We start from the raw sequence: 17229 nt of genomic DNA on the forward strand, positions 1-17229 counted from the left end.
CTGAGAGTGACGAAGAAGACGAGAGTAGACGAAGAGGTCCGGAGACGCCGAAGCAGCAAGCACTAAGCACTGAGCAGGCAGGCACTGGCACACTGCAAACTTTAGGGGGCCCGCGCCGCGCGCCGGAGCTGAGCAATGGGGGGAGGTGGCGCTGGGACCGGGGGTCCGGGAGAGGGGGCGCCACTACAGACTGTGCAGAGCAGACTGCTCTTTGCGGACTCAACTGCTGCTGCTTTAAAAAAAAATTATTTATTTTTTTTCGGGAAAGGGGATTGGCGGGCGGGGGCACTTTTTGGCACCCCCCACGTGACCTGCCAGAGTGGCGCCCAGGGCTCGTGCCCCCCCTGCCCCCCCTATCGTTACGTCCCTGATTATCATTATTTGTTGCCATTTTTAAAAGACCTTCCAGGATGGCCAGATAATGTTTATATTAATCACCTTTTAGTGGATTTAGATGACATAATATCTTTAAATGTTGCTAGGTTCTACTTAATAATGAGTAAGGTCCAACAGAAGATGTGTGTTCTTTTAGAACAGATATAGAATGAAATGGGGGTGGGTTTTAATCTGTTGCAAGTATTAATTTATTCTCAATGTAACTTTTTTGGATTTATTGGTATATAGTATAAGTATCTATTAGCATATGTTTTTGTTTATGGTTTTGCTTCTGGTCGAGGATTGAAATAAAGATTCATTCATTCATTCAAATACTATGAGGCTGTTCCCATATAAAGGCAAAACCGGGCTAACACAGCCAAGCCCGATCCTGTCCGCATGTGAGAACTGCCGGGATCAGGCCGAATCCGAATCCCGGTGGCTAAACGTGCCAAGCCAGCCACCCTCCTAAATCGTCTGCCTGCTGGCTGGCAGGCTACAAAACTCCCAGCCAGCTTCAGGGAGGGGGAATGCCCATAATGCATCACACACTTACACGGTGCATTATGGGGGTTACAGGGTGCAGGGCGACACCTCCCAGCACCCCGATCTTTGCACTGCCTGAGGAGGTAGCTGCACATCTGGGCATGTGATCTCCACGCCTAGACTCTCAATGAGGATCGTCTGTGGGAAGGGAAGCTTTTTAAGGTTTCCTCCCTGTTGACCCTGTAGCCCTTTCTTAGCAATAGTGAGAAAGGGCTCTGTGGATTATTATGGATTATATTATTATCTTATGAAAAGACCAAAATAATGGTCTTTTCAAACCATCATTGGAAATAACTATGGAATTGGACTGAATTGTGATATAACAGCTCTTATTTAATAATTTAACTGATTTTTGTTTATCTTATTTATAGACTGCCCAATATATGTATCCTTAGGTGGTGTGCATGGTTTAAAAATAAAACCACCATGAGAACAGAATAAAAACAATTTAAAGCAGTTTTACAGAGTAAAAAACAATTTAAAAAGTTTTTAAATGTTGTTATGAAAGTCCTTGTCATCCTTGAGGATTGTTTCAAAGTCGTCTTCGTCTTTGTTAGCTTCCTGGCCAGGTTGCTCTATGTGGCCTATCACTTTGCATGTCAGAGCATTTTTCACACAAATACACGTCAGCACAGCACAAGGCTGTTTGCACCTGCAGGACGGCAATTCGGGAACTGAATCAGGTGTCGGTTTCCCAGCCAACCACTGAATAGCATGTATCTCTTCCCATCCATAATTGACTGGACTGGGAATTTCTGGAAACTGGGTCAGGCAGGTTTTCCAAATAAAAGTTTGGTGATTAGCATGGCACATATGCTGCTGTAGGGAGTTGTGACAAGGTGGCAGTTTAATATGAACCCAGCCTGCCCCCCAGCTCCTGAGGGCCCTCCAGCTCCACCCCTCCCTATTTTCTTCATTAGCTCCCTCACTCCAAGGGGCCGCCCTCTCCCCTAGCTTTGCCCCTGCCCACAGGGGCACCCATGCAGGCAAAGGGGGCGGGTGTGGATGCTCTCCTTGTTCTCCTTGTTGCTGTGGCTCTCAGCAGCAGGGCGGCAGGCAAACACTCACACCCCAAGAGACTATATTTTTGGCTCAAAGGGTGACACATGACCCAGGCCGTCAACACCCCTCCCCACTTGGACGCCTTAGGCAACTGCCTAATTTGCCAAGTGGACAGTAGCAGCCCTTTCTGATGACCTGATTCAGTAGGCAGAAGCCTCCTATGTTCCTTTCCCCCCCAAACCATAGCCCTACTCAGACATTAAATTCTATTTGTATTCTAGTGTCTATACACATGTAGAGGTTTTTTGTGTGAAAGACTATACCTGCATTCATTTTAAAAAAGAAATTAGTTGTGGGGCCCCTGAAATGCAGGACACAGATAGGGAGTGTACTGCCGTGCCTGTGTTCAACATAACACGCGGATAACTTTACCTGTGTACAGATCTGTTCCTATGTATGCTACACACAGATCAGACAAGTGTTGGACATAATGTGAAAGCAGGGCTCACTTTCATTGATGAAAAGACTCCCTCCCCGACCCATTATTTCCTGTAAGGGGGAATGTATGTCTACACAAGGCAGTTCTATGCAAAAATGAGAAACAGCAGTTCTGATGACCAATCTCTCTTGCCTCATCTAGTTGAGCCCTAAAAGAAGTATGCTTCTGGACATGAGACATTAACACTGGGATTGTGAAACCGATAAAAAGCTATTGAAAGGGGAGGTAAATAGTTTTGAAAGGGTGTATTAAAAAGACATGTTTTCCAACCAGAGAGATGAAACCTGTTCTTCAAGGTGATGTGTAAGAATGGCTTTTGTTCAAAAATCTTTACAAGTCTTCTGAGGATAGACACAAGAGCAGTTGTGCTGAATTTTAGAGGCGGGGTGCTGTAAATAGAGAATGGGCATTTCAAGAAGTGGGTAGACTTCTTCACCTGGTCCTAGGAATGTGTGGGAAATGGTCTTTCGAAATATTAATAACTTTAGGTTGCATTTCAGCTATTCTGAATACTGTATTTACCTGAATCCAAGACTACCTTTTTTTCGAAGTTCTTTTATGTTAGGGGGTCATCTTAAATTGAGAGTCTTCTTTCTTTTGGGAAAATACAGATATTTAAACTCTATTTTTAAAGGGGTGCATCTTAAAATCAGAGTTGTCTTGTATTCAGGTAAATGCGGGGATTAAAATAACAGGCTTGTATCAGTAGAGCAGCAGGCTGCTATAAGGCAGGGAATGCATAAATAAAAAGATAAGCTAGAATTTGGGTAAACAACATGTTAACAGGGAAGTGGAATGGGAAAGGTCCTCGTATTGTTAAAAATTAGCTGAAGGGTCCCGCAATTTGGACCAGGCAGTGGTGCAAAGTGGGAGGGGGCTAACACTTTCCTCCTGCCCCATTTTTCACCCTAAAAACTACCCCCTCAAAGCAGCAATTTGTCCCTGCAGAAAGTTCTATTAAGTTTTTTTAAAGTAGAACTTTTAAAGTTCTATTTAATTTTTTTGTAAATGCTCAAGGCCAAGCTTTGCATTTTACGTAAAGTGTAATTTGGCCCTTTTGTAAGAGAAAAACATCGGGGCCAATGTTATTTGAGCCTTATGTTGAGAAAGAGCAGTTGGGCAGCTGAAATGGGCAGAGAGAGGGGTAGACCGAGAGAGCTGTGAGTTGGATGGAAGTAGGATGTAGGATCTCTCCCTCTCCGGATCTGCTGTGTACTATAGGAGTGCCTGCTGTTTGCCCCACTTGGACTCCACTTATATATCTGTACATACAGCAAATATGACAAAGACACCATCTGTCTCCACCACTCCCTCATCCAAAGTAAACTAAAATGGGTCGCACTGCTCCTGGCCATTTTGACCATTCAGGGAAGTATCAGAATATTTTGCCCAGTCGTGCAGGCCATAAATGCCGCCCCTCCCCCAGCTGGCTTACAATAAAAGAAACAAACAACACACACTCATGCACACACACACACACACACACACATTCCATGGCGCTTTCCAGATGACCCGCCACAACAGAGTCACTACATGTCCTTCGTGGGCTTCTGTACTGCCAGTGTTTCGACATTGCAGTCCCTGCGCTGTCAGCAAGGTGCCGTTCACATTTGTGATGCTTTCTTTGGGGTTTTCTTGCTGCGCTACAGTCCCAGACTATGGGAAACACCTATATCAGGCAGCAGGGATATAGGAAGATGCTGAAAGGCATCATCTCATACTGTGCGGGAAATGTCAATGGTAAACCCCGCCTGTATTCTACCAAAGGAAACCACATAACTCTGTGGCCACCAGGATTCGACACCGACTTAATGGCACAACTTTACTTTACTTTACAGTCCTATAACATTGCATGTGCGGTGCAAAAGAAATAGCTGTATTTTCCCATTGTAGGAGTTTTACACACGTTAGAAAAGACTGCTCCTGCTGCTGGTGGCTTTGCGCAACAAACAGCTTTGCCCCTTTATTTGCATTTTGAATGCAATCTGCCAAACTGAAGCATTTTACTGCTGTTGTAGCAGGTAATCTGAAAAGCACCCATGAGATATTATCCACCCTAAACTGAGAGAACTATTACTCTTTACTCCCACCTAGTGGTTAGTTTTCTGCATTGGCATGAGGTCTTAAAGACTGCATCCCAAACAGGAGAGAGTTGCTCTCGCATCTTGAGAGACATGCAGAAAATGATACTGTGTGGAGCTTGTGTGACGGTTCCTGAATCCACTTCCACCATTTATCTCCAGTAGTCTTCTTCCATAATATTTACTGCCCTCAGTAGTGTGGGAATACTATGGTCATAGGGTGTTACTCCAGTAAATAAAGTCCCCACACTTTAAAGATAAAGATGATTTCTTATTTCGCAAAAACAAATGAAACAAAACACAACAGGCTAATTCTCTGTCTGTCTGGTTTGGCTCCTTTGGTCCTAGGTGATGATTACCACTCTGATTGGCTAGAAATACTCATTGAGAAACTTAGGACATATGGCTTCTCCATGGAATATCTGGTTACTTTAGGATATGATGCTGCCAAACCCTTACTAAGACAGCATATTTATGATGTAGACCACCAAAGAGATTTAAGCTTGGTTCCTAGGTTCGCAGGACTGGGGGCATTAGAATAGCTCTCAAACCAGCTAACTATCTTTACAACTGAACAATACCAAAACTGAGAAGAGCCTTCGCAAAGGCACATTTTGATATCCTTCCTTCTGGTGTTTTGGATCGTAGCTATCAGAACATCCCTTATGTGAATTGATCATGCCCATGCAAACACTGGGAGGCTGAAACACTGGGTCATGTTCTCATATACTGCCCCTTCTATAGGGATACACGATGTAAATTAATATCACCTTCTTTAATTAAGTATCCAGGAAGAATGGATGATTTTTACATTACGCTTCTCCTTTCTGATCTGCAGTCTGATATCACAAACAATGTTGCTAAATTCTGTGCAGCAGCCTGTAAAATTCGCAAATTGTGTGCTAATAATAACTAGCCAATTACACACTGGCTAATTGCATTCATTCATTCATTCGATTTCTATACCGCCCTTCCAAAAATGGCTCAGGGCGGTTTACACAGAGAAATAACAAACAAATAAGATGGAGCCCTGTCCCCGAAGGGCTCACAATCTAAAAAGAAACATAAGATAGACACCAGCAACAGTCCCTGGAGGTACAGTGCTGGGGGTGGACAGGGCCAGTTACTCTCCCCCTGCTAAATAAAGAGAATCACCACGTTAAAAGGTGCCTCTTTGCCAAGTTAGTAGGGAGGGATTTGATTTCTAGTTATATACTTTAGAGTTTAAAATTTTGTATGCACAATTTCTTGTTCTGCTGCTACTGTTGTTACTACTGCTAATGTTATTGTTAGGGGTATGCACGGACCATTCAGTCCAAATTCAGACCAAACTACAAGTCCCCAAACCAGTTTGGTTAAACCCACAGACTGGGCTGGTCAGGTTGATGAACCAGCTCAAACTGGTTTGAAGTGGTTAGCAATCAAAGCAATCAAACTGGCCCACTTCGCACTGAACCAGTCCGCGATCAAACCGGTTCTGCACATCCCTAGTTATTGTATTTACTAGATGAAGCTGGTCATAGACTAATAAAGATGTGATTTATTAGGGGATAAATACAGGGTTCATATCACAACCAGTTACAGTTTACTGTCTTTCAGTCTGTTTCTCCCAGTTCCTTCCTTGACAATTAACTTCCAACTGACTACAGCACACACCTACAGTACACACCTTGTTATGGTCCAGGCCTGATTTATATACTAAATATACTTATTAGCTAGCATACCAAATTAGGCCTTGCTCATAGTGTCACCAAGTGACCAAGTTCTTTTATATGGTGACCATGTAGGATCTGGGCGCATGGAAGAAAGGAGATCAAACCAATCCTCAAAGATTCAATGGGCTTTATTGAGTATAAAAGAATAACAACATCAATTCTAGTTGAGCCGAAAGCAGAGCACTCTATCAATATTACCAACAGTATTTAAACAGAACATCCTAGCCAGCACCAGTATTTAACCAGTGTTCCTAACTACATATGTGTGTGCATTAAATCTTCCTAAAGCCTAATATACAGGCAGAAAAGAGGGGGGGAGGCTGAGGGCTGGCATGGTTTCGGGGAGATCAGGGATTAGTATAGGGATGAGGGGAAGGGAGCAGAAGAAGGGGAAGGGATGAAGGGATTCCAGGCTTGTAAGGGCAGCATATTTACCAGGTTCAGAGACTTGAGAGCGGAGATCTTTCCAGCTGAAGGAGCGAGGCCTTTGGCAGGAGACAGGAGCATCTGCAGTTGCTCAGATCACGGCTGGGAGCCAGAGCACCATGGCTGGGGAAGTCTTGACTTCTCACTGCGCAATAGAAGTCACAGACAGCTCCTGTCCATGGACAGAGTTCCTGCCTCTAGCCCCGCGGCTTGGGCAGCAAACTCTTGGATCGCTTGTGAGCATATCTTGCTGTAGGCACAAGACTGCCAACTCTCTGTCCAGTAGCCTCATTCTTTATAGTGTATTTTCCTTTGATCTCTCATAGAATCTATTCAAATCTCCTCTTTTCCTGGGTCCTCAAAAAGGGTGACAACGCTGTTACCTTCTGGACAATGTCTTTTAATTATTCAGGACATTGGCCAGTCCAGAGAGATCTTAATCCCATCTTCTGTTAGCTGCTATCTTGAGGAGGAGGCATTGCCCAAAGCAAATCTGCATCTTTGAGTTGCAAAGGGCATCTTCTCTTCCCAAAAGGTGTTAAAGTGTTAGTAAAGTAAGAATTGATGTCTACAGGTGTTTCCTTTGTATGCATCTACCTATGTTGAATTTCTATAGAGAGCAATTGAGTAAACCCCTTTGGGCATGGCAGATGTTAGAAAAAGGACTAAATCTACAGGTGTTCTTCTAGGGTGGAATTTCTATAGACAGCGATCCCCTTTGGGCATAGCAGAGCAATCATTGAAAAAGATTAACATAGATTTCTTGCAACAGGAAAGGGGAGATCAGTCCCTGGCCTCTTCCACAGACATTATCTGATAGTGAGTTACATTTTAGCATATTGATTAGCTCAGGCCTAGCCCTTGGGTACCCATTTCACAAATCAATGCTGGATTGCCTCCACAGAGCAGTTGAGATCTAGTATACCAGTTCACCTTGAGTTCAGGTATTATTTCATTTCTTAATATAAAATGAAATCAGACGCAGGCCTATATTCCATATACTTCTGACTGGTACCTTTAAGTCTAAGGTTGGGGTGCTCATAACAACCTAAATAACTCTTCCTGTCAGTCTAAGTACCTGGCAACCGTTGCCCTGTTTAACTCACTAACTCCCTAGACGAAGCAATGTATAGAAATGTAAACAATTTTAAAGAAAATATTTTATTCCTACGTGTCAATTATTCAGCAGTCATGACCAAAAAAAAAAGGTTCACTTAGCAGAAATACTACCTTGGAGAAGTACTCAGATACATGGCTGTCCCAAATGGCAAGGGAGTTCCACAAGTCCACTCTGTGTGGGGAAGAGCAGGGGGCGTACATACATACATACGGCGAGTTCACACATAAGACGGAACCTACTTGCATAGTCAGTAACCAACTTATCTGTGTGACTGTCTGAACCCCAACCAAGGCAGGAACCTGAGGTTCATGTGGGACCTCAAACCAAAATGTGTAATCAGAATTTGAAGTTGGCTTGCCAAAACAAGTGCTGCTTGCCTTGAAGTGTGCATTTGAGTTCTGTCTGAACCCGCACTCTTCGTGAACCCTCTGCTTCATTCCAGGCAAGCGTGTCCCCTTTGCCATTGGGACCAATGGTAGTGAGGCAGTGCAGAGGAGGCTGAGATAGCATCCAGGGCCTCACTGCAAGGCCCGGCCAGAAAGTGTACCTGTGGCTCAACTTGGCTACTTCCAACAAACTGAGATATGTGATCATCTGCAGCACCAGTTTCAGATTCCCTCCATAACTCAGGCTGGGGAGACCTCAGGTTCCATGTTATGTATGAACCTACCCATATTCTGTTCCTTGGCGTTAAACCCACTATGTTTAATAGATTATATTATTATCTTATGAAAAGACCAAAATAATGGTCTTTTCAAACCATCATTGGAAATAACTATGGAATTGGACTGAATTGTGCTAAAACAGCTCTTATTTGATTATTTAATTGGTTTTTTTAAAATCTTATTTATAGACTGCCCGATATATGTATCCTTAGGTGGTGTGCATGGTTTAAAAATATAACCACCGTGAGAACAGAATAAAAACAATTTAAAACAGTTTTACAGAGTAAAAAGCAATTTAAACAGTTTTAAAATGTTGTTATGAAAGTCCTTGTCATCATCTGCCTTTGAGGATTGTTTCAGAGTCACTCTTCTGTGTATTAATTTCATCAAGCATGACAAATTTCCAAGCCATCTCTTGTGCCTTTGGCAGGAACACCGGCGGGCAGAACGTGCCGAACAGCAGCGGGTCCGAACGGAGAAGGAAAGGGAGCGGCAGGCCAAACTTGCTGTGAGTATAGCCTCCCTAGAGACGAAGGGGGACCATGTTGTGACTCAGGCGGAAAACTTGAGAAGCTCAAGAAAGCAAAAGAGCAAAGAGATCTTAAAGAAGGCCTCAAGCAGAGGTGTATCTAGGGAAAATAGCGCCTAGGGCAAGCACTGAAATTGCGCCCCCTGACCAAACATCTGATACCCATCTTTCAGTTAACTTTACTATAATGTCAGCTGAAAAATTGCGCCCCCCTTCAAGTGGCGCCCAGGGCACGTGCCCTGCCTGCCCCACCCTAGATATGCCCCTGGCCTCAAGGTCATTGGTAGGCCAAAATACACAAGTGAGTCACACCTCAGCCTAACATAGGTCACAGTATTGGAGGTGTGAGAACAGCCAAACACACCAGACTTCTACTAATAACTCAACTGTATAAAACTTACTAAGCTGGAAAGGCCCAGTGCATAAGAACAGCAGGAAGATGGATGTGTATATTTTTAAAAACTGAATAAATGGGTAGGCCCCATGTTGCAGGTTGTGGTAAAAGGTGGGCCCTGGGTCTGAAAAGGCTGAAGACTCCTGCTCTAGTGGGAGGCAGGCAGGAGGTAGCTTGGGAATGTAAAGGCAGGTTCACATGACACGATAAAAGCCAAATCTCCAGTTCCCAGAGTTCAGTGGGGAGCCCAACTTCTGGGGAGTGGGAAGTCAACATTGGTCATGTTGTCCGAACATGCCAGTGTCAGCTCCGTCAGCCCTACTTTTGGTTCTGAAACAGACATGTGTAACCAAGAGTTGAAGCCAGTCACAAATGTTGGTTCCGGAACAGTAAGCTGGGCTGATGGAGCTGACATTGGCAGATTCAGACAACACACGTAATGTTGGCTTCCCACCCCACTGGAAGTCAGGCTCACCGCAGAACTCCAGGAATCAAAGATTTGGCGTTTATCATGTTGTGTCCTTATGTAGAGAAACCACTCCACTGACTATTCTTCTCCAGTGGGTAGAACATTTTCTTTCCCCCACTGCTAGTTAATGGATTCCACCCTGTCATCCTGTGCAGGAAGAAAAGATGAGGAAGGAGGAGGAAGAGGCCAAGAAAAGGGCCGAAGATGATGCCAAGAAGAAGAAGGTGCTGTCCAACATGGGAGCTCATTTTGGTGGATACCTGGTAAAGGTGAGCTGCCTGGAGATAGTGAAGGATTGCCTTACTCTTTTGACAATTCCCTATTCCTTTTTTCCCTCTCAAAAGGAGAACCAAGTAACATGTAAGAGTTAATTGTTCCAAAATATAGCCCTGTAGAAAATGTGTTATACTGGTGAAATGGAACTTGAATGAGTGGTTCCCAGTTTGCCGGAACTGTATGCTGGAAGTTGTACTCCCAACTTCTTTTCCTGCTGCCCAATGAAAACATAACTGGTCCCACTTGCATCTCCCATCATGCAGTGGTGCTTCATGGGAGCCCTTGGGGCAAGACAGGCTATAAAAGTCTAATTAAATAAATCAAAGGCAACCCACACCAGAAGCAGCTGCATCTCAGAGCCCCATCGGAGATTTCCTATAGAAGCGGTGACACTCTTTGTCCATTGCTTCCTAGGCAGAGCAAAAACGTGGCAAGAGGCAAACAGGCCGTGAAATGAAGATCCGGATTTTAGCAGAGAGGAGGAAACCACTGAACATAGACAACTTAAGCGAACAGCAGCTGAGGTTGGTCACAGAGCCAAACTGTATTTGAGTGCATTGTGAGGCGGAAATGGGAGAGTTGATTTATCAAAAGAAAGAAGTATGAAGACTTCGGGTTCTTCCAGACAATGATATATTCCAACTTGAGTGCAAATTATGATGAAAAATAAAACAGGAAATCCTCTCAACATGCAGGATGTTATGTAATATTCTGCCAGCAGATGGCGCTAAGAATACTGTGCAACATCTTGTAGATTGTTTCAATTTCACATTTTATTTCTTACTGTAATTTCCAAACCAGTTGAAATATATCACAGCCTGGAAGATCCCTTTGTCAGAGGAGAACTATCCCCTAACCTAGTTTGCCTCTCTCAATCCAGGGACATGGCCAAGGAACTGCACGACTGGATCAACCAGCTAGAGTCTGAGAAGTTTGACCTGATGGAAAAATTCAAATATCAGAAATATGAGGTATGGGGAAGAAAAACAGAAGCCCTCTCTCTTTTTAAGTGGGGCTGTCAGATCTGAAACTGAACAGTTTGGAGGGGTATCATGGAATGCAGAAATGCAACACACACATCTTCTTGATCAGATGTCCAATGCAGGCTAGGACTCTCACTGCTATATATCTTTGCTTACTCAGCCTCCTTTGCAGCTGAGTGCATGAACACCAGTGATTGTACACATTCCCCTGAAGGTTGGCAAATGTACACATAAACAGTGATATTCTTAGTCAATATGGGTAGTCTCCAAGTGACACAGAACGTGCACAGAACGTGCACAGAATGTTGAATGTGCACAGAACTATGTTCTACACAGAGTATTGCATGCATTGCCTGGTCATGTTACACAGTCTCCATGTGTGAGTCATGCATACTGGCCAGCCAAGAGACCAATGCATGGGGAGAGGTATAACTCAGTAGTATAGCATCTGCTTTGCATGCAGAAGGTCCCAGGTTCAGTCCCGGGCATCTCTTGAGCAGGCAGGGAAAGGCCCCCGTGTGAAATCCTAGAGAGCTGATGCCAGTCAATGTAGACAGTACTGAGCTTGATGGATCAATGGCCTGACTCAGTAGAAGACAGCTTCTTATGTTCAAAATATGAACTGTCTATCATCACTTCACATTCTCCAACATGGCTTCGTAATTATGCATATCGACTGGACAGTGTCCACAATCAGTTTGTGTATTCTTCATGCAGGGCTAGCTCCAGTTTCTTGCCAGCCTTTGGACAGCTTGGCCCAGGAGGGTCTTTTTTAACTGTCCCAGGAGCAGAGGCATGGAGAGAGAGAGAGAGAGAGAGAGAGAGAGAAGGTGCTTCCCTAGTCATTTTTCTAGCCAGCATTTCAAGACTTGCTTGAAATGTATTGGGGCTCTTCTAGATGTTGATATACCGTATTCCAGTGCAAAAGACCAGAGATTATAAAATGGGAAATCCACACTAAGAAAGACGCTGCATAATATTCTTAGCACCAAGTACTTATTTCAACCAATTTCTTATTTCAAGAGCCTTCGATATTTCACTGGTTGCTGTTCCCCTGAAGGATTGTTTTTGCTGATTGTTGCTGACTCATGTGTTTTTGTTTCTTTGCTGCTCCTTTTTTAGTTCTTAAGGGATTTGGGGGGTTTTCTTTTTAGTGTTAGTTGTTTTAGTTGAAGTTTTTGTAACTAGAGCTTGTTGCTATGTTGTGAGCTGCCTTATGGGACTCTCTGGCTAAAAGATAGCATACACATTAGGAAGATGGTCTACCATATACCGCGTCAGACTATTGGTCCATCTAGTTCAGTATTGTCTACACAGCCTGGCAGTGGCATCTCCCAGGTTGCAGGCAGGAGTCTCTCTCAGCCCTATCTTAGAGATGCCGGGGAAGGAGCTTGGAACCTTCTGCATGCAAGCATGCAGCTGCTCTTCCCAGAGCAGCAGGAAATATCTTACAGTGATCAGACACGTAGTCTCCCATTCAAATGCAACTAGGGCAGATCCTGCTTAGCAAAGGGGACAATTCATGCTTGCTACCACAAGACCAGCGCTCCTCCCATAGACATTTTGAGATAAGGAATACCCCTGAGTTACAGCGAAGCCTGGGTAGCACTCTTACTGCACATAGGAAATTGCCTTCCACTGAGTGAGACCCTCATTCAGTCTCTCTAGCATTGTATTGTCTACACTGACTGGCAGCAGCTCTGCAGGGTTTCCAATGAGTCTTTTCCAGCCCTACCTGGAGATGCTGGGGATGGAATTTTGGACCATCTTGTAACCAAATCCTTACACTAAGGCACCAGCTCTTTTGGGCTGCAACTCCCTACAATCTAAGTTTAGCAAAAGTTACAAGCAAAACCTTTGACGGCCTGCAGAGTGAGATAGCTTTGCAGTGATTAATTAGCCCTGCCCTCTGGATTGCCTCCTGTGTCCCAGGGAAATCTATTTCAAGAGAAGGAGGAGCTGGTCTGCCTAGTGGAGACTGAACATAAAATTTGTCTTTGCTCGTGGAGTAGGCTATAAGGATCTGCTCAGGAACGGAGTCACTATTGACTGAACGGGTTCAAAGAACCCAGGCTGCCAATGAAAAAGGCCGCTTAAGCCCGCACTGGGGTGTGGCTTGGGCTCCAGAGAGCCCCGAGCGAGCTCTCCAGGGGTGGAGCCACCGTTGGGCCAATCAGAATGCGGGCCGGTGACCAATCAGGGACCGCGAGAGTGGCCCCGACATGCCCCCCGTGTCTGATGTCAGACGCGGGGGGCGGTAGTTTAGCTCCCGAGCAGGGGCCGAGCGGCCCTTTCGGGAGCTAAACTAAGGCTGGTGCTGCGTTTGCAGTGCCAGGCAGGGAAGAGTCACTCCTGGCTGTGCGCTGCAAACACTGCGCCAGCCTAACTAGCTCCTGAACGGGCTGCATGGCCCCTTCAGGAACTAAGACTGGCACTGCCTTTGCAACGCAGCCCAGGAGTGGCTCTTCCCTGCAGGCCGCACACGAGCCGCCAGCGGGCTGGCTACGCCCCTGGAGCTCTCCCAAGCCCACGTTCCGGAGAGCCCTGAGTAGGCTTTCCCCCAGTCATTTCAGGCAGATAGTGTTTCTTTCCCTTGCTCTACGCTGTCAGGCAGCCTGAAATTACCAAGGAAGAGCTCGCTCAGGGCTCTCTAGAGCCTGAACCATGCCCCCATGCGTGTGACATCATGTGCATGGGGCATTACTAGAGGGGCCACCAGGCGGAGCCAGACACAAGCCACCATTCGCGCCTGGATCTGCTAGTGCAGACTGGTTAGCTTCTGGCTGGAGGGCTGGCACACTCCAGGCAGAGGAAGGAAGGAGGAGGGGAGAGTGGAAGGACTGTCCATGCAAAATGTGCTATGTGCAGGACAGTGCACATTGTATTGTAAAAAATACCCCCCCCCCCCAAAAAAAGAGTTTCCAGCTTTCCCTGAGCATGTTCTGGTGTAAAGGAAATAGTGCATTAGGCTAATATAAGGCAAGGAATGTATATGTAGAGGATGCTTATCTTGTAAAGGGGGGCCCCGTTAGCCCATTAGGTTCAGGCTCCAAAATTACCTAGCTGCACCTCTAGGGCCCTGGAAGCTGTCCAGTCCTGTTGTGGCACCAGCCATACCTGATGTGAATGTGACATGAACCCCAGTGTATACAAAATCCATAATCAACGCTAGGGATGTGCATGGTCCGGAGCAGTCCGGACGGGCACCGAAGGGGGGCCTTTCTTTTAGGGCGGGGAGGGCTTGCTTACCCCTCCCGCCTCTTTGCCCCCTCCAGCGCCCGTATATGACCAAGTAATTGGGGCGCTGGAAACCAGCTGCCCCCGACGCCCCCCCCCCCGCGAGCGGATTAGGGCCCTGGGCCAGGGCTACTGCTGCCCCCGTCGCCCGCCCGTCCGCCCTCCCAGCTGCCCGGCCCGAGTCCTCACCAGAAGTTGAGTTTAAAATAGAGAGGAGCTCACGAAGAGAGCTCCTCTCTCGGCAAAATCACAGATGGACTGAGCCTTTGCGCGGCGCGCACGCGCCGTAAAGGATGTCTGGGGAGTTCCGGTGGAGAATGGAATAAACTAGATTCAGGAAGAAGCATAGTGAATTATTTACAACTGCTTTTTAAAAAGGAAAAGATTCCAAGGATACTCTTGGATATGAATTTATCTTCATTGCCAGAACGATCGTAACATTTATTTCCTGTTTCTCCCCCTTCCAGATCAACGTTCTTTACAACCGCATCAGCCATGCCCAGAAATTGTGAGTGACTTTTGGTGCCGGGACAAACATTGCCTCAGCATCCCCTGCCTTGCTTTTATAGATACAACCCTGTGCTTTTTCACAACTGGAACCCAGAAGCCTGAAATCTGGAAATAGAGGCTGATGTCTTGAATAACCCTGGGCTGGCACAACAAACAAAGTTGCACTGGTGCAGCAAGATTGTGTAGCTGTGCTAAATCATAGGGATTTTCAGAACTGTGCTATTGCATTCTTGTGCAAAAGTTGCGTGCAAAACATATAAGGTATGACGCAGGTTTCGCACCTTGTTGCACAAGTGCAAACATGTTGGCACTAATGCAACAATAGTTTGCAATGCAGGCTCCAGACTTAACTTTGCATAAACGCAAAGTCTGTGCACAAGTGCAGTGGTATTCAGGATGCGAACCAGAGAGTAGAAATGGCCCAGGGGGAGGATTCTAGAGCTCCAACAGAGCACTACACAAATTATTTTTTCAGATCCACACATTTCAGATTGAAAATGGATATTTGAGTTTCCATATCCAGTTTTGGAGACTGGAATGCAGACTTTGTCACCTGGTTGTGAGCACCGGTACCTCTCAAAAGCTGAAGTCCAGCTGAAGTGCGGAAAATTCACTTAAAATTCAACATTTAAATTTTAGAGTTGTACATCAGCATCTCAGATTTCATTATTCTAAATTCAGATACCAGGACCTCTTGTTCCAGTTTTCCCTATTTTTCCAGTTTTCCCTATTTTCCCCTATTTTCCCATATTTCAGACACATGTTCCAATAGTACAGCTATTGCACTATTAATAGTGCAATATTAGGATTGTACTATTATACAGGACTACAAGATAATAATAGTATTGTACCATTATTGTTGGTTTGTATGTGTTTATTTATCTATTTGTGAACCGCCCTGAGACCTTGGGTTAGGGCAGTATAAAAATGCACTAACTAACTAACTAACTAACTATTTACCTATTGATCTATTACATTTATAAACCACATAACACCTAGATCTCAAGGCTGTATACTATTAATAGCATTGCTATTGCAACTGCCAATAGAGCTGGGGGCCATATTTTTGTTTTGTTTTGAGGAACGGGAAGGAGGAATATTGCACACGGCATCCATAACGTCGTATACTACTTCTCTCCCTTGCAGCAAAAAAGGCACAGGAAAGGCTCGACTGGGTGGCCGCTGGAAGTAAAAGAGGAGATTCCCCAACAGGCGCCCCAATCAGGAAGCCTTCCTAGCAGCAGAAGTCATGGTCGATGACATCCCCTTACTTCCCCCGCCCCATTTTATGTTGAAAGTTGACCGCCCTGCCCCACTCTCCTTCCCTGCCCCCATCACGTGTGCCTGTAGCATGTCCCGTGTCGCAAGCTGCCCTCAATAAACCAACTTCTTCCCTCCGTGGAATATTTCCAGCGAGTAAGTTCCTTTCTGTTAATAGGCTTAAATGGATGGTGCGGTTTATTGGTACAAAGAATGGGAGATAAAAAAATATAGAATACATGTGGGATTTCCTAATGAGGAATGGGAGAGGTGGGTTGGGCAGAATTTGGATACCCTGGATACACACTAGACCGGGGCGGGCAAACTTGGCCCTCCAGCTGTTGTTAAACTACAACTCCCATCATCCTCAGACATAATGTATCGTGGCTGGGGGGTGATGGGAGTTGTAGTTCAATAACAGCTGGAGGGCCAAGTTTGCCTACCCTTGCACTAGACCCAAGTGCAATCTGCCGTCTCAGGACCAAATTACATATTTTGCAAACTGTGTCATTAAGATCGGTCATATATTTTCTAACATACTGAATATAATTTTAACTGAATGTGAGGGGGTGCCAAAGTCATACTTGGTTGTTGGGCTGGCTGGGGCAGTGCGAAGAAGGTGCGGAAGGAGATCATACCTTTTAAGATCTGCATGAGCAACTGCTATTGCCTCATGCCGCAGCCCGGTCTGCCCCGCTCCCCACCCTTCACCTGGCTGCCACACATGCGCATCAGCCAGGTGAGAGGGCAGGGTGTGAAGCAGGCACAGACTCCGCATGGAGCTGGGCAGAGGCCGGGAGCGGCGGCAGTGGCAGGATAGGTTTTTAAAGGTATTCTCTCTTTCACCACTGGCCTCAGCCACCATGCAGATGGCAGCTATACAAGGCAGGGGTAGCCGCCCCCCAAGACTTGGTGCCCTAGGCGACCACCTACATCCCCTTAGTGGGCGGGCAGATCCTGCAATATGTGGTTGAACCACAACTTTGAAGTCCATCATGGCAGCTACATGCTCTTGGTTCCTCTCCTCCGCTGTGAGCACCTGTTTCTCTTGGTGGCTTCTATGAGATACATTTAAATGATCGCTTCCAGCTGAGAATCTTTCTTTCTTTCTTTCTTTCTTTCTTTCTTTCTTTCTTTCTTTC

At 45.6% G+C, this 17229-nt stretch overlaps 1 protein-coding gene across 4 annotated transcripts in view; it reads left to right on the forward strand.

Moving 5' to 3' along the window:
• Window positions 1-16235, forward strand: part of LOC128329641 (troponin T, slow skeletal muscle-like) — a 76781-nt gene extending 60546 nt beyond the window's left edge. For all 4 annotated transcript variants that reach the window (XM_053261187.1, XM_053261189.1, XM_053261188.1 and 1 more), the window contains 6 exons: window positions 8860-8937; window positions 9977-10090; window positions 10512-10621; window positions 10978-11068; window positions 14785-14825; window positions 15974-16235. In XM_053261187.1, the coding sequence (XP_053117162.1) occupies window positions 8860-8937; window positions 9977-10090; window positions 10512-10621; window positions 10978-11068; window positions 14785-14825; window positions 15974-16019 (480 nt within the window). In that variant the 3' untranslated portion in view covers window positions 16020-16235. The remainder of the gene's footprint in view (window positions 1-8859; window positions 8938-9976; window positions 10091-10511; window positions 10622-10977; window positions 11069-14784; window positions 14826-15973) is intronic.
• The last annotated feature ends 994 nt before the right edge of the window (window positions 16236-17229 follow it).

Source organism: Hemicordylus capensis, chromosome 6 (assembly GCF_027244095.1).
Source record: "Hemicordylus capensis ecotype Gifberg chromosome 6, rHemCap1.1.pri, whole genome shotgun sequence".
Lineage (NCBI taxonomy): Eukaryota > Metazoa > Chordata > Lepidosauria > Squamata > Cordylidae > Hemicordylus > Hemicordylus capensis.